At 38.2% G+C, this 22491-nt stretch overlaps 1 protein-coding gene across 1 annotated transcript in view; it reads right to left on the minus strand.

The window, feature by feature from the left end:
* Window positions 1-9867: 9867 nt before the first annotated feature.
* Window positions 9868-22491, minus strand: part of Arsj (arylsulfatase family member J) — a 65182-nt gene continuing 52558 nt past the window's right edge. Inside the window, exon 2 of the mRNA XM_051185553.1 lies at window positions 9868-11470. Within this exon, the coding sequence (XP_051041510.1) occupies window positions 10069-11470 (1402 nt within the window). The 3' untranslated portion in view covers window positions 9868-10068. The remainder of the gene's footprint in view (window positions 11471-22491) is intronic.

Below are 22491 nucleotides of genomic sequence, written 5' to 3' on the forward strand. Positions count from 1 at the left end.
TTAATTTGAACTCTTATAAGTCCTACCAATCATAGTTCAACATAATCATTAATATTTGATGGTGCCTTTTCATTGAAGTGCATGGCTGGAGTGCTATGGCTTTCAGGTGCAATCCTGGGTGTTTATGACATCATTTTCGTGATTTTGTTACTTATTTATGTATCATCTTTCATGAAAAACTTTTCACTCCTCTCTTTGTTTTGTAGGAGTTTGTTATGTATCTCAGAAACTAATCTGTGAAATTCTTTAACTGAAAACTCTTTGCCCCAGAGGCAGCTATCATTTAACCTATTGAGTGCAGTATAATTTGCTCTTTGTAAGTGTACATGCTGTGAATTTTTAGTTCTTTACCTATGAAGTTATACAGTCATCCCCATGGTTCAGTTATAAATTAATCCCTTTATCCCAAAACATCCCCTCATACCTATTTGTGGTCAATCACAGCACCCACTCACGGCCACAGCCAGCTACTGATCAGTATTCGGAAACAAATATTTTCATGTTTCGGAACAGTCAGAGCCCTCTGTTCTAATATTACCGGCACCTGGGTAAAGGATCACATGTTGGAAAGGATAATAAACTTATTTTTTTTTCTCAACGTCAAATGGTTGGCAGTCTGGGTTTCTCACTAACTCTCTTACCTTTCTGAGAAAATTCACTTGTATTTCAAAGGCTTGCAAAGCAGAATGTGGGAGGAGAGGATGCAGCTGGTAAAGTGCCCACCATGGAAACAGGAGGACCAGAGTTTGGATCCTCAGCACTCACATGAAAGCTGGGCATGGTGACACATATCTATAACCTCAGTTCTGGTGGTGCTGGGGGGAAAGACAGAGTGGATCGCCAGAATTCAATCTACCCAACTGGTAAACAAATTTTGGATTCAGTGAGAGACTTGGAAAACCAAGTCAGAGAGTGACAGAGGAACGTGATAGAGCCACACACACACACACACACACACACACACACACACACACACACACACACACAGGTACTCAAAGCTCCCCAGTTAAAAGACTGAAGGAGAAGGAGGTTTTCCCTTCTCTGGAAGGTAGGATGGGGATGGAGGGCAGAAGTTGTGCCCATCAGATTTTCAGAACATATGCCTAATTATCACTGCTGTGCTGTCTTGACTCTGATTTGCATTCTAGAAGATTCACTTACTAGAGATAACAGGAAGAAATAGTGAAGCAGAGAATTCTACCCTTCCCGCATGAGAATTCGTTACATACAGGAAGCAGCACTTTAAGTATAGATAGCATTTGCCCATTTCTGGCAAATGTCCAAAGGGTAACTGGCCACTTAGGCAGATGGGAGAGTTCCACAGCAAAGATGTTTCAGGATTATTTCTTAAGATGGCACTGTCTTTTTCAAATAGTTGTTACCCAGGGTCAGCTCAACACACATGGTAGAATTGGGCTTTACTGAAGAAGATAACTCAGGGCAATACAGCAGGCCAAGGTTTAAGGATGACTGTCTGTTACCAGTAGTTTTTCCTCCACCCCCAGTCCCATCGTAGCACCAGCCCCAAATAACACACAGAGACACTGTATTTGATATAATGCTGTTGGCCAGTTACTTGTTTCTTATCGGCTAGCTTTGTCTTAAGTATTAACCCATTTTTGTTAATCTAAGTACTTCCATGTGGTCTTATCTTACTGGAGAGAGTTGACTCCTCCTTACTACTTCCTCTTTCCTCCTTGTCTCCTAGTCCCACCTATCTTGCTTTCCTATTGGCCAACAGTGCTTTATTCATTAACCAGTATGAGAAATATATTTACAAAATGACAGCTCCCATCAACTGTCACCCTGCGTTGTCCCCTGAGTTGCCTGTCCTCTGATAGGGACATGAGCCTTAGGACTCCTTGTAAGTCAGGGTTGTTTCCTTTGTTATTGCAGTGAAGCCTGAAGGCTGGTCAATTCTGATAAACATTTATAGCCTAGCAATCCTAAACTTAATTTGCCCCTCACAAGCCTAGTTAGGTTTCACCCCTGGGGCAGATGGCTGAGGTTATTTGCCAAGACAGAGGAAAACCATGTTGTTTGCTACTTATGAACACCTATTTTTCTAAACAAGAGTTGAGTCTAAGTTATATATACAGTATATTCTAATCAAGAACTGAATCACATGTATAGGATGTTGCAGCAAATTAAAATTCCTATGCATAAATTTGAGCTATAAGCCTTTTGTTATGTTTTTAACCAAATTTTGTTAGAGATTTAAAAGATTCTTTAGCTCCACCCAATGAATTTACAAACTGAGGCAACATTTATGGCATAGTTCTAAGAGAGACTTTGAGCACACAGAGATCATAGAGAATAAGTATTTTGGAAGTACTACCTTAGAGATGACTTTTGGAAGTATACAGTAGAGCAAGTTCAGATATGAGAGACTTGGGGATCATTTGTCTGTGCAATTGTTACAATCTGAAAGAAATTGGAACTCAAGTGCGCTAAATTTTGGCCATTGATAGGTATTGAGGCCAAGTTCTAGTATTAAACACTTAATTTATGGAAGAGAGAGAAGAGTCACAAAGTGGAAGATGAGGGCCGAAGCTGCAGGCCTGCAGGCTATAATAGAACTGCAAGTGAGCTGTAGAAAGCTAGGGGGGAGTAGGGGAAAAGGGAGAGACCCAGACAGGTGTAGGCTTGAGAAGTGAGTTGCTAAGGTGGGTAAAGTGTCGGAATGATAAGTATTTCCGTCAGGGCATCTCCAAGCAGAAACTTGGAAATGCTCCAAATCGTGGAGGAAAGCATCCCTTGTCCCTTGTGATTGGAGCCCAGTGGGAGCAAGAGGAGCTTCTTGGCACAAAAGTGTGACTTTCATAGTAGCAGCAAACAAAGCAGGCAACACAGTTATCTAGTAGAGAAGGAGACAGGCAGGGCAAAGCCCAGAGGAAGGACAGAAAGCGTGTAGAGAGAAGCAGCAACTGAAGAGTCAGACTCCAGGATGTGGGACCAAATTTTGTGAGTGGCAGAAGCCAGCAGAAACAAATGTCCCTTTAGTAGAGTCATATCAGCAGTTCAGTTAGGAAAAGCCAGAGTTCTCCAGAGGTGCATTTATACCATCCCTCACTTTCAGCACCAAGTGAATGGGTGGGGGGACAAGAAAAGGTATGGTGGAGGAAAAGGTTTATTGTAGATATGTGGGAGAGCATAGCCAGACACAGGGACAGGGGCACCTGGGAAAGTCCAGAGTGGACATGACCAGGCTGAGCTGTGTCATGTGAAGGAAAGGGGGGAAGTAAGTGGGGGGAGAGAATAGGGTACAGTAGCCAGGAGGCCCAATTTGCTGACAAGATGGCATCTTGCTTGAAATATGGTTCCCTTTCCTCTTTTTCTTTTCCTTCCCTGTTTTCCTCCATTCTTCTCTCCTGCCTCCTTTCATTTCTTTACTTGCTTTCCCCCCCTTTTGTAATTGAAACAGTCTTGCCATATATCACCCAGGTTGCCTTGAACCTGGGTGATTCTAGCAATTGTCCTGCCTAAGCCTCCTGAGTGCTGGGATTCTATGCCTGTGCCACTAGGCCTAATTTTGAAATATCATTTTCTGGAAGAAACAGAAGACAGACCCACTTTTGACTAGCAGGGTCTGAGGGAAGTCAACAGGATTAGAAGCAGACATTTTGTGGGTGGAGAAAGTGCTGGCTTGGGCTGAGGGCAGTGGTCAAAGTTGTTTTTGCCTTTGTGTCCAGGTAAAGGAAGAGAAGATCTGGGAATTCCTAAACACAAGCTTTCTGAAGAGAAAGAGTCTTAGAAATCTCTCCCAGGTCTTGAAGGGTAAAGAACGAGAATTCTCAAGAGTGTGATTTGGGGAATTCAAATAGTAGAAGTTGTTCTGTTTGCTGCTCTTTTCTAGGCAGGAGAAGAAAATGAATTTGCTTCCAAAGTTAAGAAAGGCTTTAAGAGCTCTAGCACCTAAATTGTTCTGGATCTACAGAAAGCTGGATCTTACTTGTGGGCAGATAATTTGTTCCCCCAATTTTCCCTTCTGCCCTTGTTTCATGTATTTTACAGATTACAGGTTGTGCCTGGGTCTGGCCATCAGTGTTCTTCTAATCCTAGAATCCATTTCTTGATGCTGAGTAGCCTCAGAGAGGAGGAAGCAAATACTGACAACTGTTCACCTTGCTTCTATGTACCTGACTTCATGTCAGGAAATGATGTGGGTACCTGGACGTTGTCTTGTTCCATGAAAGTCAAACATGGATCAAACTTGTACATTAGGTATTTAAAAATTCCTTTTGCTAAGAAGCACTGGCCTGCAGGGCCACTAAAAGGATCAATCCTGGCACCTCTACCTGCTTTTGCAATGGGGCTTCATCTGCTGGCAGTCATGAGAATCACACAAAGAGTAGCCATCCAAAAGCCAGTAAAACCCAATTACCTTCAAGGCTTTGGGCTGAACTATCATACCAGCAGTGTCCTATTCCAGACCCCTAAAGGGCATCTGATGGTCTGTATCTTTTGTCACAATCCTGTATTCACTTAGGATTTCAGGAAGAACAAGGCCTGGCTGAATAGAGCATCAGTGCATGAAGGCAATTATAAATGAGGATAAGGCTATACCCTGGAATGGGAACAATCGTCTCATATGAACTGCCTTGTTCTCTTAAGCAAAGGACTTCTTGGAACTCCCTTGAATAACCTGAATTGAGACAGTAATTAACTCTACTTGTAACTAGGACTGTTTAACCATGCACACCTTCTGTATCCTGCTCCAATTCTTCCTCTATTTAAACCTAGAGTCCATGTCAGTATCCCAAAGATGAACTTGGGGTGACTCCATCTCCCTTTCTGCTCCCTTTCGAAAGTGCAACTCTAATACAGTCTCCTTTCTCTGCTTTCTCCATCATTCACCTCGTTAACAGGAGTATTGGGACTGGTGTACAAGAACAGCTGATGAATCTGGAATAACAATTATTTGGGAGATGGGGAAAGCCACAGCTTGAGTCCAGTGTGGATGCCAGGAACTACATAGCACAAGTCAAATTATAGTTAAAAGTGGGTCTTCTTCATCCTGCTCATTACTTAATTCCCCTTGCCCTGTAGCCAGCTGAGATACAGCAGGACACCTTGGCAGCTCTAATTTAATATCTGAAACTGTAGCTTTCAGCAAAACTTGGAAGGAAAGAAAAATAATTGATAACATTGTTCTGCTGATATTAAATCTAAATGCCCAGCAAAAATTAATTAAAGACTGTGCTTACTCTGTTCTATGTATGTTAGAAAGGAATGTTCCTACCAGGAGATGCTACAAATGACACCAAGTGCTCATATTAGAGATGGCGAGTTTCCATGACTGATGTTAAGCTATTTCTCCTGGAAGGGATATTCTGGATGTTTGGTGTCAGAGACATGGAAAAAATTAATAAAATATTTTTTTCTAACCATATAAACAATTCCACTGTCACTTTTAAATATAGTGAACTCACATGGTGACAGCTTCAGGCGAAAGATATTAAGAGCACAAGATGTAGGAAGGAGCTTATCTGTGATAACTCACAAGATGTAGGAAGAGCTTCACTGTGATATCCCACAAAATGTCAGGAGGAGTTTCAAGGTGATAATTCACAAGATGTAGGAAGAGCTTTACTGTGATAACTCACAAGATGTAGGAAGAGCTTCACTGTGATAACCCATAAGATGTATGAAGGAGGAGTTTAATTGTGATAGCCCACAAGATGTAGGAAGAGCTTCATTGTGATAGCCCACAAGATGAATGAAGGAGCTTGACTGTGATAGCCTACAAGATGTAGGAAGCTTTACCATGATGTCTATTTGTTTGCTAAAATATTGATCTGCCAAGGATGAAGACAATTATCTGTGGTTCTTCCCTGAGTTTCCATTAGTTAAACTCCTCTCTCAATGGGTAAGACTGAAGTACTTTTAAAACTACTTTTGAAATTATATGTATGTGTGTTATATGTGTACAAATATATTATAAAATATATACATATATTATATTTACATAATTTACCACTCTTCCCTCCAATTCCTATATTCCCCAACTCCTTAAATTCATGGTCTCTTTTTCTTTAAATACATATGATATATACATACTAATAAAATGTAACTACAGCCTGCTTAGTCTTAGAATAAGTTCTTGCATACATACCTTTACATATGCATTACTGAAACACAATATTTTCTGCTATTTTGATCCTACTTATTCTAGTCTTCCAAAGAGAATTATTTGCAACTCTTTGTTCTGTGGGCACAATAGACTCTGTTCTTCAAAGTGTCTCTGAGCCCATTGATTCTCCTATATATCATTTACCATTGTCCCCTGACTGTCTTCATTCTGCCTTCTCCCTTCCCTGTAGAAAGGGGGATGGGTATTCTTCATCACATTGCTCTGGCACAGCTTCACTCTCTGAATACTTTTGTGAACATAACTAATAAGTATGTTTCTTCGGTTAAATAGACCAATAGTTCACTCTTGGACACCCTGAGAAGCACAGGCAAACCTCTTCTAATGCTCTTTGACTTCCATACTTGTTCAGGGTGTCAGTTCATGGCACTTCTTAGTGCTCAAAATGAAAGGAACTTTAATTCCAAAAGTATTGATCCCAGGAGGATCCAATGACATAATCACATTGATATTTATCACATTGGATGTTTATTCAAAAGACAAATTTACTTTTGGTTTGTGAAATGCATGTTTTCCACTTAATTTTCAGTTAAAAAAAAAAAAGGAAGGAAGTGAGTGTGTAGGCAGGACATTTCTAATGAGCCTTCATCAATTTTTGTTTCATTTAAACATGAAGATTTCTTGTTCCTTGAAATTATATTTGCCAGTTGACAGAGACTGTGAAAGGATTGTGGCAAATTTGAGAGCAAGGGAACTTCCCATCAGAGAAATGCAATCAGGATTTGGGTAAGTCTGGTCTAGTCTGCTTGACTTCCTGAAAGAACACCCCTATTCCATGCTTTAACTAGCATCATATCCAGTCAATGAATCAACTTTACGCAGATGCCTACCAGTAAGATGGGTGAGAGAAGCCCATCTTTTCCAGAAACAGAATTTGTAGTCTGTCAATCTGGAGAGCTTTGTGACAAACCACAGAGTTTTGAACCATAAACCATTTAGCTTCTGTATTTCAATGGAGATTGCTATGAAGGCAGCTCATTCTGTAATACTCAAAGCTGTGTTAGAAAGGCAATGTTCTGTGTTGTGTGGAAATAAAGATGATATAAAGTTTGTTCTTGATTTTATTTGACTATCTTGCTGAGCATTTACTGTAACACTCTGTCCTAGCAACAAGTTGTTACAGTTCTAGAAACTTATGTGACTGTGAAGAATAAGCTGGGCATGGTGGCACACATCTGTGATCCCAGCATTTGGAAAGTAGAGGAAGGGTGGTCAGTATTGCACTTTAATAAAGATCAGGATAAACAAATAGGCCGAATAGATGTTTATTAAGGGAGAAGTAACTTACAACCTAGACAGATAACACCAGCAAGTTCCACCGGATGCTCTCCTCTCCATGTCCTGCCAGCAAGAGAGCATTCCCAGCTCCTCCTCAGACCTCCTCCCACAGGTCATTTACACCCCTGGCTCCACCCCCAATAGGCGTGGTCAGTGGCACAGAAGGAGACAAAGTGAATATCCCACTACAGGTCAGAATTTCAAGATCATTGTTGTGGTTTGAATGAGGATGTCCCCTTTGGTTCATGTTTTTGAGACCTTTATTATGTCTTATATACTTATACTACCCTCTCACCCCCCACCCCCACTTCACATGTAGGCTATGCCATCCAGATGGGGTCATGTAAATCTGTCAAGTCATGTGAAGTAGGGACTAGGACTTCTGTCTCTAGATTAAGGCAGTTATCCTTCCATGGGGGATGTGTTCCCAAGGTCCTTTTGTGCACCAGGAATACATCCTGGTTCCACTGTCGAGGTCCCTTAGACTGCTCAGGCCTTCTAGCTGAGACCCATGTTCAGGGGGTCTGAGTCAGTCCCATGCTGGCTTCCCTGCTATCAGTCTGGGGGGCCGTTAGCTCCTCCTTGTTCAGATCAGCTGTCTCTATGTGTTTCTGCAACCTGGTCTTGTCCTCTCTCTCTGCATCTAGATTCTAGTTCAACTCAGTGTTTAGTTATTGGTGTTTGCTTCTGTTTCCAACAGGTATTAGATGAGGGCTCCATAATGGTGGATAAGTTAGTTGTTGATCTCAATATCAGGGAAGGGCATTTATGGTAGCCTTTCCACTGTTCCTCAAATTGTTAGTTGGAGTCAATCTTGTAGGTCTCTAGACATTTCTTTAGGTTCAGTTCTCTCTTCAAACCAATAATGGCTCCCTCTTTTATGTTCTCTCTCTCTCTCTCTCTCTTCTCTAGAGCTCTTTTGTCTTCTATTCCTACCCTGATTCAATCTTCCTAGTCACATTTGCTTTCCTCTCCTCCCCTTCTCTTTCTCCTAGTTCCCTCTCCATTAGCTAGGGATGTAGCTTAGTCGATAGAGTGCTTGCTTTCTCACATTTTCATGGTAAATGGTGCAGGTCCCACCCTCATCCTCTATCACCAGCAACTATATTATTGTGGTTGTTCATTTACAGGCCTCAGTTTCTCCTGTCTGTGGCTTTTCAAGTGTGACTCCTTAGCTTCTGCATTAAGAGAGGGCATGTCAAAGAAAGCTCCGTGGCTGCATGTAACAGTTGCTGCTCTACAGCCCTGTGATTAGCTTCACTTCAAGTAATCCTTTAATCTTCTCATGTTCCAAGGCAGATTTTTAACTAGATCTCTGATCATCTGTGTCTTCCATTTCTATTTTTTCCTTTCCTGTACTTTATGTAGGAGGAAGATATATATATATATATATATATATATATATATATATATATATATATATCTTATCAATAACAGAACATTGTTCTCAATGCATATGAGAAAAAAAGTCTCTTCATTTGCAAATATTTATTTATTACCATGTTAGCATACCATCCCTTCAAATGCCTATTTGCAAAGACTTTTGCCTGTTGCCTGGCATTCTGATTTACACCTGTAATTACAAATGCAAGGCCAGACTGGGCAGGTAAAAACACTAAGAAGATTTGTGTTTGTCAAAATGAATAATATAATCATATCTGAAAGTATAATAATAAAATTTGGAAAGCCACACTAATGCTATAAAATAAAATCACTTTAATAATTAATATGCATAAATAGTTCATGGTGGAAATGATAAAGTAAAACCAATTGTGTACAATAACGAATTTATAAAATTTTAAAAATATATTTGCCTTACATTCAAATGATGGTGAAAAACTGATGATTGTAATTTTTTTCTGAATGACTTTCCTTTTATATTTTATGAACATACAGGTTATTACAGTCAACATGATATTACAGTCATTTATGGCATTACAGTGTTTAGTAACTTTAAAGAACTGAAATAAAATTCCTACTTAGAAACCAAAAATAAAATAATTAACACCATTTGCATAACTTTTTTGAAAAATAAATTAGGCACTTTTTGCTGAAATTATTGTTCTATTAACATGTCTGTGACATGGTTACATTCATTCCCGAGAACGATCAGACATTGTCTTCTCTTTCATCAAGCACGATGAGATGCAAGCTGTCCACCTACGAAAAGCAGCTTTTTCTCAGAGAAGAGGCAATGACAACACAAAATAGAATTAGTCTAAAAACCCAAGTTGCATATGCTACAGATAAAAATAAAATCTTATTTAGAAATATTGTTTTTAGGCGTTTGAGGTAACACAGTCTTTGACTCTATCAATAGTCATCCTTAATCATGTTACCCTGAAATTTCCATCAGGTTAGCGCTCTTGTCCACTACAGAACTACAGGTCAAAGCACTCTGTTTTGTCAACTGACTAGTTATTCACAGGCTAGAGAGGAATAAACAGCCTGCAGGAGCATTGCCTTTGGCACTCAGGAGGGTGGTTTTGTCCACGTGGCAGCCAGGTGCCAGGAGCTGCTGGCAGAGAGCAAAGAGAAAATAAGCCTGAGGCGGCGGGCAGTGGTATTTCTGAGGCAAATTCTCCGAATTATGTAGAAACCAGGAGATTTAAGCTTAACCAAGTCTGAAAGTCTTGCATTTAGCCAGCGGTAACGCTTGGGTGGCATTTTGTTGAAGAGTGCACTGTCAGCTGTTTTCTCATCCTAGCTTTACTTTTCTTTCGCTTTTTGTCAGCCTTAGTTTTGTTTGTCTTCTTTTTCTTGTGTTCCTCTTTATACCACGGTCCCCAGACTCCCCCGTTGAGCCTAGGGTTGCTTCTGGGATCCTTCGGGGGGTACCTGACCGGCACTGCGGTCTTGTTGAACTGTGACAGTCTCCTCAGCAGCTTCTTCACGATGCCAGGATACCGAGTGGATAGGTCTACCCTCTCGTATGGATCCGCCGTGATGTTGAAAAGCCAGATACTTTTGCCGGTTGACAAGGTAATTCTCTCGTTGTGCCATCGGTTTGGGCCCAGGTTGCTGAAAGCCTGAGGGGGGACCCAGTCGCTGTAGCCAGGATTTCCAGTGAGCAGCTTCCAGTGTTGCACGCGGATGGCTGACTGGATTGCAGTGTTCCAGATTCCATAGCCTGCTGCCCAGGAACCATTTTTTGCCTTGGTGTAAATGGGGTCAATGTTGTGCAGAATATCCACTCGGGGTGAACGAAGACCTTCACTTATGGTCTCCCAGATATCGTAACCATCTAGCTGAATGTCTTCATCAATCTGCCCTTCAGCCAGAGAAATCAGGGTGGGGTACCAATCTGTGATGTGCACAAGTTCCTTGCATACAGTTCCCTTGTTTTTCAGAAGTGGGCTGTGCACAAAGCCAACTGCCCGGATGCCCCCTTCCCAATATGTCCCTTTGCTACCTCTGAGAGGCCAGTTACTTCCTCCTGCGGTGGGTTGTCCACCGTTATCTGATGAGTATATGATAATACTATTGTTATAGAAACCATATCTCTTTAGAGCCAGGGTCACATTGTGGATTGCTTCGTCTAAGCAGGAGAGCATGGCTGCATATCTCCTCCTGTTTATGTTGATAATGGATCGGTAGTGTTCAAAGTACCTGCCAGGGGCTTGCAGTGGTGAGTGGACAGCTTGGTAGGCAACATATAAAAATATAGGCTTCGTGGGGTCATGAGAAGATAAGATTTGCTGCACTCTCTGAGTATACATCTGTGTTGAATATATGCCATTGTCATAGTCCCAAGCAGCATTATCATTTTCATATAAGTCATAGCCACACATCCCGGGACTGTCACATTTGTAGTGTGTATAATAATCTCCACTTCCCAAAAGGGAGCCAAAGAAAGTATCGAATCCTCTCCTGGTGGGCATGCATTCTTTCCTGTAAAACCCCAAGTGCCATTTCCCAACCATATGAGTTGAATAGCCAACCTCCTTTAGCTTCTGAGGTAGGGTTGCATTGTCTAGAGGTAGACAGTTGGGTTGGGTAGGTCTGATGATAGAATGCTGGAGTCCTGTGTGGATCTGATACCTTGGAGGGAAGAGTAAAAATTTTGTCAAGGCAGGATAAAAGGGCATTCTTCATACAGACTATTCTAAAGTTTCCATGAAGATCAACTCAACCTCAATATAGATAGGATAATTGAGTGGCTCTACTCTTGTTCCAAAATTTTAATATGGCTTCACGTTTACCAGTTGAATTGCATTTTCAGTACTTTGGAAACTAAGATATCATTATCCCTTATATCAAAGTCTTTTTAAGTCCTTACAACAGAACAAGTGGCAACAAAATTTAGTCTTTTAATTACACGACAGAGGGCTAGCAAGATAGGGGAGGATGCACAGAATCAGAGTATTATATCTCTTAGTAGCTTTATGAGAGCATGTGTTTCAAACTATCTTTTATTTTCTAGAAGACAGGCAGAATTCCGGGAAACAAAATCTCCCGGTAGCGTGTCAAACAGTATTTCACACTTCACTCCAACCTGTTGGATCTCTGACAAAGGAAGTGGCTTTAGCCGCAGAAACAAACCTCTGTGTTTGTAGCCAGAACTGGAGACAGTTCCATAGGTAGTAATTCTGTTTGTCAGTGTCTTGTCTCCCCCATCTCCATTAATTGCTAAGAATGAAATCCCTAATGAATCACTTAGAGTGAAATCTAAGAGAGCAAGCTAATTTTTCTATACTATATTAAAACAACAAGGAAGTTAGTTTCCAGCATTTTTTGCAAAGATATTTCCCTTGAGAATCAACTACTAGCATATTAAACACATGAGGATAATGTACATCTACCTACCTCTTAATTCATGACACTTTAAGAAGGAATTGACTGAAGATATTGCATATGCTCAAAATAACTTTTAAAATAGAATGTAAACAAAAGGCTATGAAATTTTTGGGTAAATGTGAAGGTATTTATGGAATCAAATAAACTGGGAAGAGGAAAATTAAGATAGAAAACCCAAACTTGGGCTTAGTAAGTAAAATGAAGACCTGAGTTTAGAGCCTCAGAACCCACATAGGAAAAGCTGAGCATGGTGGCTTGTGTTTGTAACTTCAATACTGGTGGGGACAGGCAGATCCCTGCAGCTAGCTGACCACTAAGTCTAGCTTAACCACTGAGCTCCATAAATTTGTGCAGACATAGACTTCACAAAATACACACACACACACACACACACACACACACACACACACACACACCCCAAAAAGCCTCCCAAACTGAAAACTTTATCCATAGTGATGTATTCTGCAAGGACAACATGTCATATGTACTTTGGGGGAATAATCCAATTTGTGTTTAAATGCTTAGCAGGCAATGTAGTGCAAGTGTGAATTCCTGAATGTTAACTGCACATGCATGCTGTTGAGTTAGTAGGAACTGTGCTGACCATTTATCACTCTGCAAAGCTGCATTTGCATCTGCCCTTTATTCCATTCATCATTAGCAGGTAGCATTTCACAGCAATCACAGTTATAGGAACTTAAAATAAATACACTCGTAAAAACATTTCACAAGTGTTGTTAAATACCTAATTCATAAGGTGTTATTCATCACCACCCTTGATAATTTTGGTCTAAATTCAGATCCATAACAATCACTTGTCAAATCATTAATTTTGTACATGAATAATTGAGAAGTGACTGCTAAAATAAACTTGGAAAAAAAACTGAAAGGGGAAAGTCTGTATTTGTAGCAACAATTCATAGGAATACATTACTAATTAAACATTACCTTGCAGAGATCTTTTCCTTGACCTGAATGCCTACTTAACTTTGCAAGAGGCTAAAAATTTTAATCCTTTGCAATTGAATTAATTATTTCTCACCTAGTGGTAGAGGCAAAAGGAAACACTTATGAAAATATAAGAAGTATCCCAGGTTGGGGAGAGGGGAGGGAAGGAAAAGGAGAGGAGAGGAGAGGAGAGAAGGGGAGAAGAGACTAAACTACTTTCAGAAGATGGTGTAGTGTTGGTAGATAAATGTGAATTCAGGATCACTAGTGAATGAAGAGATTTCTGCCTCTCTGGAAAGTAAAGTGCTTTCCATGTTGGGAAATATAGAGCCAAGAACATAAAGGCTTGCCAGCAGCTCATAGCAAATGAGAAAATTTTCAGGTCAGTTTCTCCATCTGTAGTTCGAAGCCTCAGACTACTGCAAAGAGTTTAGAACAGAGTGTGGGACACTGATTAAGTGGACAGGTCTTGAAATCTGACATACCTGAATTTGGATTTCCAGTTATCTGTGAGATTGGGGGCCGAATTTAACCTTCAATGTCAGGGAGATTGGTTGGTGGTATATGTTGGGCCCTATGAACAACCATGGAATCTGGGGGGGGGGGAGAGGGAGATGGGAGAGAACAGTTAATAAATGGTAGCTGTCTCTGGGACTACCAAAAAGTGTAGAGTGGTATGTTATGACATACATGTAGAAAGTTTTATAGCTCATAGATTTTCTTTCATTTGTACAATTGAACTTAATCCTCAGTACTCCAGTGATAGCAAGACACACTCTGTGTCTTCATTTCATGGCTGGGAAAGAAGAGAGGCAGAGAGTGGTGTTTAATTTTTTTTACTTAATTAGCATTTTCCATTTATTTTACAAACTGACCAGTTTTCCCCTATTCCTCCCTCCCATCTCCTATCGACCCCTTCCCTTCGACTCCTCCTCTGTCCCCATTTAGAGCTGTGGTGTTTTTATGAACTGTCTTAACTTCCCACCAGGCTGTGATACTGACTTTGGAGTAGCATGGCTAAGTGTGTTACTCACTCAGTTTTTAAACTATTAGTTACTATGAGTGCTTTCTGAGAAAATCCAGAGGCAGTCAAAAGTGAAAGATTTGCAAACCAGATATGGAGGATTATATTTATCACAAAAAATATTTGAGCTGCCTTTTTTTTTTAAAAAAAAAAAAAAAGTAGATGAAGTAATGAACATTTTTGGTAGAACCCACTTGGGTCAAGACAAAAAGAAAGTCCTGCCTGAGAGCTTTGTTTGCTCTCAACTCATTGAAGAATGAGCTTAAAAGACACCCTATGAATGTGACTGCTAATGTGATAAACTGGAACTGTGTGGGATGATACTGAACTGGAGGAAGCCCTGGGAAGAAGAAAATCATAGTCTCTAAGTCATTCCAACCATGAACATGGAACAGCAACTTAATACAAGATCACATAGTTCAAAGTAGGGTCTCAAAAGAGTGCATCCAGTTCGAAAGGAATTAAGGGGAGATGATGATCAGATGAAATTTGTGATCCTGAAATACAGTGGGCACAGCTGGAGAAGAACTATGTTGATTTCTGAATTTGATGGATGTTTGTGTATAATAATGAAGAAAACCCTCATTTCTAGGAAAGACACTGTGCTAAGGGAGTTGGTGGTCTGTAAGAAACACATAGTAAAGTAGGAGGGATCCCCATGCTGGCAAGTAACTTTTAAAATGGGTGAAGAAAAAAATGTTTCTGGCTATCCCTGCAATATTTGTGTAGTTATGAGATGGGTATCAAGTATAGTAGAAATGTACATAAAATAATTATGATAAATGAAAAACATTTCTGTTAAAATTTCAGTTAGTTAATGACTATAAATGAATCCAAGGAAATAGATCCCATTAACTATGAATTCAATAAAAAAGAGAAAATGCAATAATGAAGAAGAAACATATGATATAAAATGCTAATAAGAAAATACATTACATTAAAGTAGCATGTAATCTGAGAAGTAAAAACTCCACTTTGTGGAACTTATGTTAATTGGAACTAAAGAAAAAAAACTGTTAACTATTGAAGCATGCACCTCAATATATATAAATGTACATTCATATGCTATTATAAAGCAAAAGCCAAATAAAAATTTAAGATGTGATATATCTGAGAATTGAAGAAGACACCATAAGATGGAAAGATCTTCCATGCTCATTAATCAGTAGATTAATACTGTGAAATGGCTCTCCTATCATAAGTAACCTCAGAGTCAATGAAATCTCCATCAAAATTCCAACACATTTCTTCACAGAAATAAAAAAAAATGCAATTTCACATGGAAACACAAATCCCCAGTATAGCTATAACATCCTGAATAATAAAATAATGCTGTATGTCTCACCATCCCAGATTTCAACTAGTATTGTAGAGTTATGGTGAATAAAAGTGTTGTATTGTCATGAAAACAGACTCATTGATCAATGGAATCAAATTGAAGTCCCAGATATATAACCACACACTTATGGATACCTGATATTTTCAAATAAAGAAGCCAGAAATATACAGAGGAGAAAGACAGCATCTTCAACAAATGGTGCTCTCAAACTGGATGAGCATAAGATTATATTCCTAAATGAGAGAATATAGGAGAATCTAAGTAGATCTATGTTTATCACCCTGTGGAAAAACTCAACTCCAAGTAGATCAAAAACCTCAACATAAGACCTCACAGTCTTATAGAGGAGAAAGTTGAGAATAGCTTTTTGGCTCAGGAAAAAGACTTTCTTAACAGACCATCATGAGCACAGGCACTAAGAACAACAATTATTGTTAGCTTTTAAGTCTTAGATATGTATGATGCAACCTGAACAGCCACAGAAGTTAGCTACCAAGGAGAAAAGAGAGTCACCCAAGGAAGGTGAAAAAGAATTTAGTGTTATGGAGAGATAAGGTAGAAACTATACCAGGAAGATTAATGAAGAAGGGGATGGAAGAATAGTGTAAAAGAACAAATATGGGGAGGGAGAACTAATACTCAAAGCATTTTGAAAGACCATTTGGAAACCCACTTTGGTAGAAGTGTCTTAATTCATAATCATATATGAAAGTAATCTAAATGGAGTCACCATATAATGAGGAAGACAATACCCCAACTTGGTATCCTTCTCCACCAAGTGAAACCCCTAGTGCCAAGAATGGGTTACATCTTGTTGAGTCATTGGCCACAGTGGTCCCATGGACTGCCCAAACATTACAGGCTATTGTCAAGGCTCTCCACAACCTGACACCAGGAACCTGCTGCTGAATACACCACTTATTTATGTTATCACCACAGAGAAGTCATGCTGATTCTTAACAGATGCTTTACCCCTACTGATAGTGGTTCTGAAAGAACTCTGCATGTTACCTGTCTACAAATCCTGTTACCTATAGCAGTGACCTACTTGCAAGATATACTGCTACAGTAGTGGCACAAATGTTATGAGAGTAACCAACCATCTTTTGACTGTATTTAAGGTCTAGTCCATGTGATAGAATGCATGCCTGACATTGCTAAAGTGACCAACCCCCAAAATTTTATATTGTATGAACCTGGCAGGGGAAAAATTAATGCTATTATTTTGCTAAAAAAAATATAGCAATAAAATGACTAATAATGACATACCTATACCTATAGATCAGTGCCTTTCCAGCCTCCATAAGAGAAGCTTCTTGCAGTAGATTGTGTGTGTGTGTTGTGTGTGTATGTGTGTTGTGTGTGTGTGATGTGTGTTAAAATACCATTGTTTGTTTTGTGTTAACTTGATTAATATATAATTATGCATTCATACACTGTGTTTTGAAAGTTTGCATAAGCTTTGTTAAAATATAGAAAATATTCTTGAATTATAATGGACAATTTTTTGGTCTGGCAAATGTGAAGAAACTTTGATATGGCATGAATGAACCTGGCATTGATGCCAACTCTGTTAAGAACAATAGCCATCACTTTTATTCCAATTTAAAAGAAACATGCCAAATGAGGGTTTCAGTTTGGCAGAAGAACATATGAAGAATTTATAATCTTTCAATAATATTAGTTTGTATCATTAGTCATTGGATACTATAATTTAAAGAGAAGTCATTTTTTGTCTGAAAACAGATTAAGATATTATGTATTACACTAATTGTACATTTAATGTATTTATTAGCAGATTGTAAAATGAATCCTAGGAGTTCTGTGATGATTATGGAGTCTAGAAGTACAAAATAAGTCACTAGTTCAGTGAAAATTGATTTCAACAAGAAGAAAACAGATATAGGAGATTCTAGTTTGTAAATCAAGTAACAAATATTCATAATATACAAAGCGTATTACATATGGCAAAATGTATTCATTTATCACTTGCTTTCAGGAGACTCTGTTTCACAGACTAATTCTACTTATAGGCCTTAATTTCATCTTTCAGTTAATTATCCCCTGTAGGGTGGTACAGCTGGGTATGGGTATCACAAAAGAAAGACTGATTTTTTTTATCTGGTAAATGACTGAATAAATGACTCACTTAACACTCATTTCCCTACTATCTCCTAGACACAGTGCTTACTTTGGTGGCCACAAAAATAATTAAAATGGTCTCTGCTCTCAAGATATTCAGTCTTGAATGAATAGTGGATGCGGCCAAACATGAGTAGAGAACCATCCAATTAGAATCAAGCACCCAGCAGACAGTTAAATTATTCCATAAGTGCTTATAGTCAGGATCAGGAGACCACTCATCAGGGGTCATGTTTAAAAATGTGGTACAATCATTGGAGTATCTTGGAGATGCTGCTCAAAGGCAATTATACAAGCATTTGAAAGAATAAAATGAAGCACATTGTCAGGGGAACCAGAATAAAACAGTTCATACAAAAGATAGCATCATCCAGGTAGGGGCCCAAGGGAAGATGAAGAAATCTCCATCAATTGGAGTAGAATGTTCAAGTTTAAAGGTTTGAAGTGTGACCCTCTGTTGATGAACCACTGAGAATGTAAAAAATTCACACATGTCTTGATGGGACCAATGCTCAAGAGAGGAAGTAAGGTGTTAAAGGACACAAACCATATTACAGTACAGGGCAAAATAAGGATTTCATATAGATCATAGGCAGGTACAGGAGTGCTGTTCAAAACAGAATGCACAATATAACCTTTGCATTAGAAAACTCACTCAGGTGCTAGTGAGGGCAGATTCTAATGAAGCAAGACATAATTGTGGATATTCACTCTTGTCTAAAAGATAAATGATGACAGCAAAAACTGAGATTAGTTAAGTGAAGGTGAGATACAACATTTAATTAGATACTGACAGGGATGTTGACTCTGGATGGAAGCAAGGGACACAGAATGTTCAAAGTGAGTACACACTGGGTGAGAGGAGATTCTTGCATGCACTGAGTTATGCAGCCCAGGAGGAGGCATAAGAGTGAAAGGAAGGATGGTGAGTCCTGATTTGTGTTTCTAGAAGTGCTTAGAAGAAGATATTCTCTCAGATGTAGGAGAGATTCGAGACTCATTAGCAGTAGTTTCATTAGACCATATAAAGAGAGAACAGAGACTAAGAGCCAAAGTTGGAGCCCAGAAAATACCCACATTGGGAGAAAAACAAGAAGTATTAGCAAAAGGCTGAGATGAAACAGTAACTCTGAACTAGAGCAGTGGAGAAGAAATCATGAATGTTGTAGTTTCAAAAGCATCAAGAGGCAATGCAAACGTGGCTGAGGCAGAGACACTGCAGTATCACAAAATTTTTGTGACGAAATTTTCTAATTTCCATGAAGATAATATACCTATATCATTAAAACTATATGAGGTCCATACATAATACATATTTTAAAACAAATTGCGAAATGAGTGAATAACACAGCATATTCACAAGAAAATAAAAATAAGATCACATTAAACTATTAAAGATGATAATAATAATAAGAAAAGATATTTTTATTATTGATAAACTTATATAAGTGAAACTTAGATGATTACATTAAAATTAGCTTTGTATACTCATATTATGTAAGTCTTGTTAAGGGAACAAATTAATTTAAAATAAAAATAAATATAAATGACAAATGATAAAAATATCATTCATATTATTAGTTATGTCATTGCTAGTAGGAGCATCAACTCTAATGAAGAACTTTCAACCAAAAAGGATGCAGTGAGCTGAATAGACTATAGTATTGTCTCAAAGTCAGAGAAAACCATTCCTTTGGTAAGCAACTGAATTTGGTCAACCTGGAAAGTGACATTAAAATCCCTATCTGTGGATGATCTTTCTTGGTCATCAAATCCTGCTCTTTGTCCTTGCAATAGGCCTGCTAATCCTTAATTATTTGATATCTATGACATTTATTTTTCTACAATAAATGCAGTTTCCTTGTGGAAAAGGGGTTACAAATCGCACATTTAGTGGCTCCATTTTGCAAATAGTTTCCATCAAAATGAAGATTATTTTCTATCACATTCTCTTTTGTTCTTTAAAGTGGACAGAATTAAAGCCTTTGAAACTTACACTTTATACTTTCAGAAACATTCCACATAACCTGGTCTGGTCTCCTGTACTGTCTTCCAACTGCTAGGATTACAGGGCTGTTTCACAATGTGAAGCCCCATATACCTATAGCTTAGTAATTAATATTTCATGTGGAATTTCTAAACTATCATGTGTCTATCAAAGTGAATACCCCTTTATGCGATAAATGGATTCTTCATTTAACAAATTATTTTCAGGTCAAATTTTGAGAAGTAGCTCTGTGGGTACATTTGAAAATCTCTGATTTACAGACCTGTTTGTAAGACTCAAATATTCCATAAATGATGTATCCATACTTCAAAGTAAAATTTATATTTTTCTGTTCTCAATATTACCACAGAGTACTATGAAATTGGTTTGAAAATTTTCATGTTCACTCTCTTTATTCTAAATAATAATAAAAAAAAGGTACAGGACCTTGTGGGACAATGGTAACACATCTGATGCCAAATAGAAAAATACTTAGTATAAAATGTAAAAACCATGTCTGACCTTATTAACTATGCCCTGGAAATAGGATATGTTACCTAAAATACCCTTAACAATATCTTTGTAATAGTTATTAGAATCTCACAATAAAATATAGTTCCTGGGAAAATTTGAAATTCTTTCAATTAATTTGAAAATATATGAATCATCAATCCACAAAGATTAATTTTTTCTCTATTGCTGTAATTGTCATGTTTGAGAAACATAACATTTCTTTATACTTATGCCATTTTTTCCTTTTTTGTGTAATGCATTTGTTCACATATGTGCACATAATTGTTCATGCATGTGGAGGGCAGAGATTGAATTTGGGTATCTTTCTCCAATGCTCTCCACTCTGTTTTAAAACAGTCTCTCACTAAAGGTGGAGCTCATCCAGTCAGACAAGTTGATTGGTCAATGAGCGTCAAATATCATTCTGTCTCTGCCTGTCTTCTCTGTCCCAGCATTATGGTTCACGATGGGCTACCTTGCCTGGCTTTTAGGGATTTAATATGAGTCCTGATAATCTTACTTCATGCTTGAGCAATAAGTACTTTTCCAAGTACTCTTCCCCAAGCCTGGCAGTTACGTGATTTTGAAAAAAAAAAAATTAAAGTTATGAAGAGTTTCAAATTTATGTTCACTTAGTGACTTTGTAGGTATTAACCCAACAAAAAGGTCCATTTATGAGCAGAATATTTCCTTTTAGCTGTGGTTAGGAAATGCTTGACAAGCAACTGAGTCTTTGTGTGTGGATTAGACTGACATTGTCAAAGAATCTTATTTCAAGCTCATGTGGAACACATTTGTGTCTCAGCTCTAAGGCATATGAAAAGAATCAAAACTCAAAATGGCAGTTTCCAGGGGAAAAATCCTCCTATTTAATTTAATAGAAACTGCATTTTTTGTTTAATCAAACATGCTGGGTACTGTAGTTCAGGGAACAGTGTTGGAGCATGAATTATCAGGACAATTTAGGGCACATGAGTCTATGGGAAATGTTGTGGTATCCTAAGCATAATACAATTGTTTATTCATTGTTCCAGCTGCTTTTCTTCACTTCATTTTTAGCTTATTACTTTCAAAGGATGTTTATAATTACACTGTGAAGCAGTGTCAGCTCACAACGAAGAAAACTGTTGAGTAAAATTCACATTAAAAGCTATCACTAGATCTTATGGCTGGCATGGTTCATGCGGGTGCACTAAAATAAGATGTAAGCACTAATTAACAAGTATTGGGTCATAGTTTTAATGCACTTATGATTTTGCTTTTTATTAGCACATTTTCTAAATTCTAACAATAACACATTCCTGACTTTGTTAAATGCTTTCTACTTTTTGTAAAATTCTTCAACTTAAAATCTAATTATCTCATTTCACTCTCCCCTTCCCTTCCTTTAACCTCTTCTAATACCTCCATGGATTCCTATCAAAATCTGGACATTTTTCTTTAAGCATTACTGTACACACACACACACACACACACACCCAACGAACATGTGCATGTATGTGTACATAAATATATAAATACAACTTCTCAATATGTTTAGTGTTATTTGTCTATATATGATTTCAAGCCTCATCAGTAGGATTATCAGTAGGATTATCAACTATGGGTTTCATCCATGTGGAAAAATAGATCCCCAGCACTTCTTAGTGGCATGGTAATATTATGAAGCAATTCATACATGCAGATAAAATATGGAATTAATATGTAATGAAAATATTATAGCTTTAAATGCACCTAAAACATTGGCATAGTAAAATGTATCCTATACCTTGATATTTATCTTACATTATTATCCCTGTCCTATCAACTACAAAAGCATAGCTATTACTGCTTTGACTTTGTTTAGCAAGTTTTTTTTTCATTTAGCTTTCTCCTTTATGTAGAAAATTACTCCAAGTATTTGTTATATCTAATTTTTAAGATTTTTAGTATATGAAATATTTTCTAGTAGTAAAAACCACTCTTAAAATCAGAAATATATTTAAATAAAAATAACCAGATGATCTCTGATAGTTAAGTCTATTGCCTTAAATAGCCTGGGAATGAGAAACTCCACACCTTGCTTTACTGTCACAACCATCACCATCTCTTCTGCTGCAAGGAAAGAGTCCATTTTTTATTGTCATAGAATATAAAAAGCATTCTCTCTGTGAATTTACAGATTATTTGTCTTTGCCCCAGGAATGATATTCTCAATTGCTAGTGAAGTGAGTATCAATCATTGCACAAGGGGATTGTGCCATGAAGTGAGTGTTCATTGCCTGTTGAGTGAGGAGGATGCCAAATAGAGTGATGTGGGATGCTCTTCTGTA

This window comes from Phodopus roborovskii, unplaced genomic scaffold (assembly GCF_943737965.1).
Source record: "Phodopus roborovskii unplaced genomic scaffold, PHOROB, whole genome shotgun sequence".
NCBI classification, from domain to species: domain Eukaryota; kingdom Metazoa; phylum Chordata; class Mammalia; order Rodentia; family Cricetidae; genus Phodopus; species Phodopus roborovskii.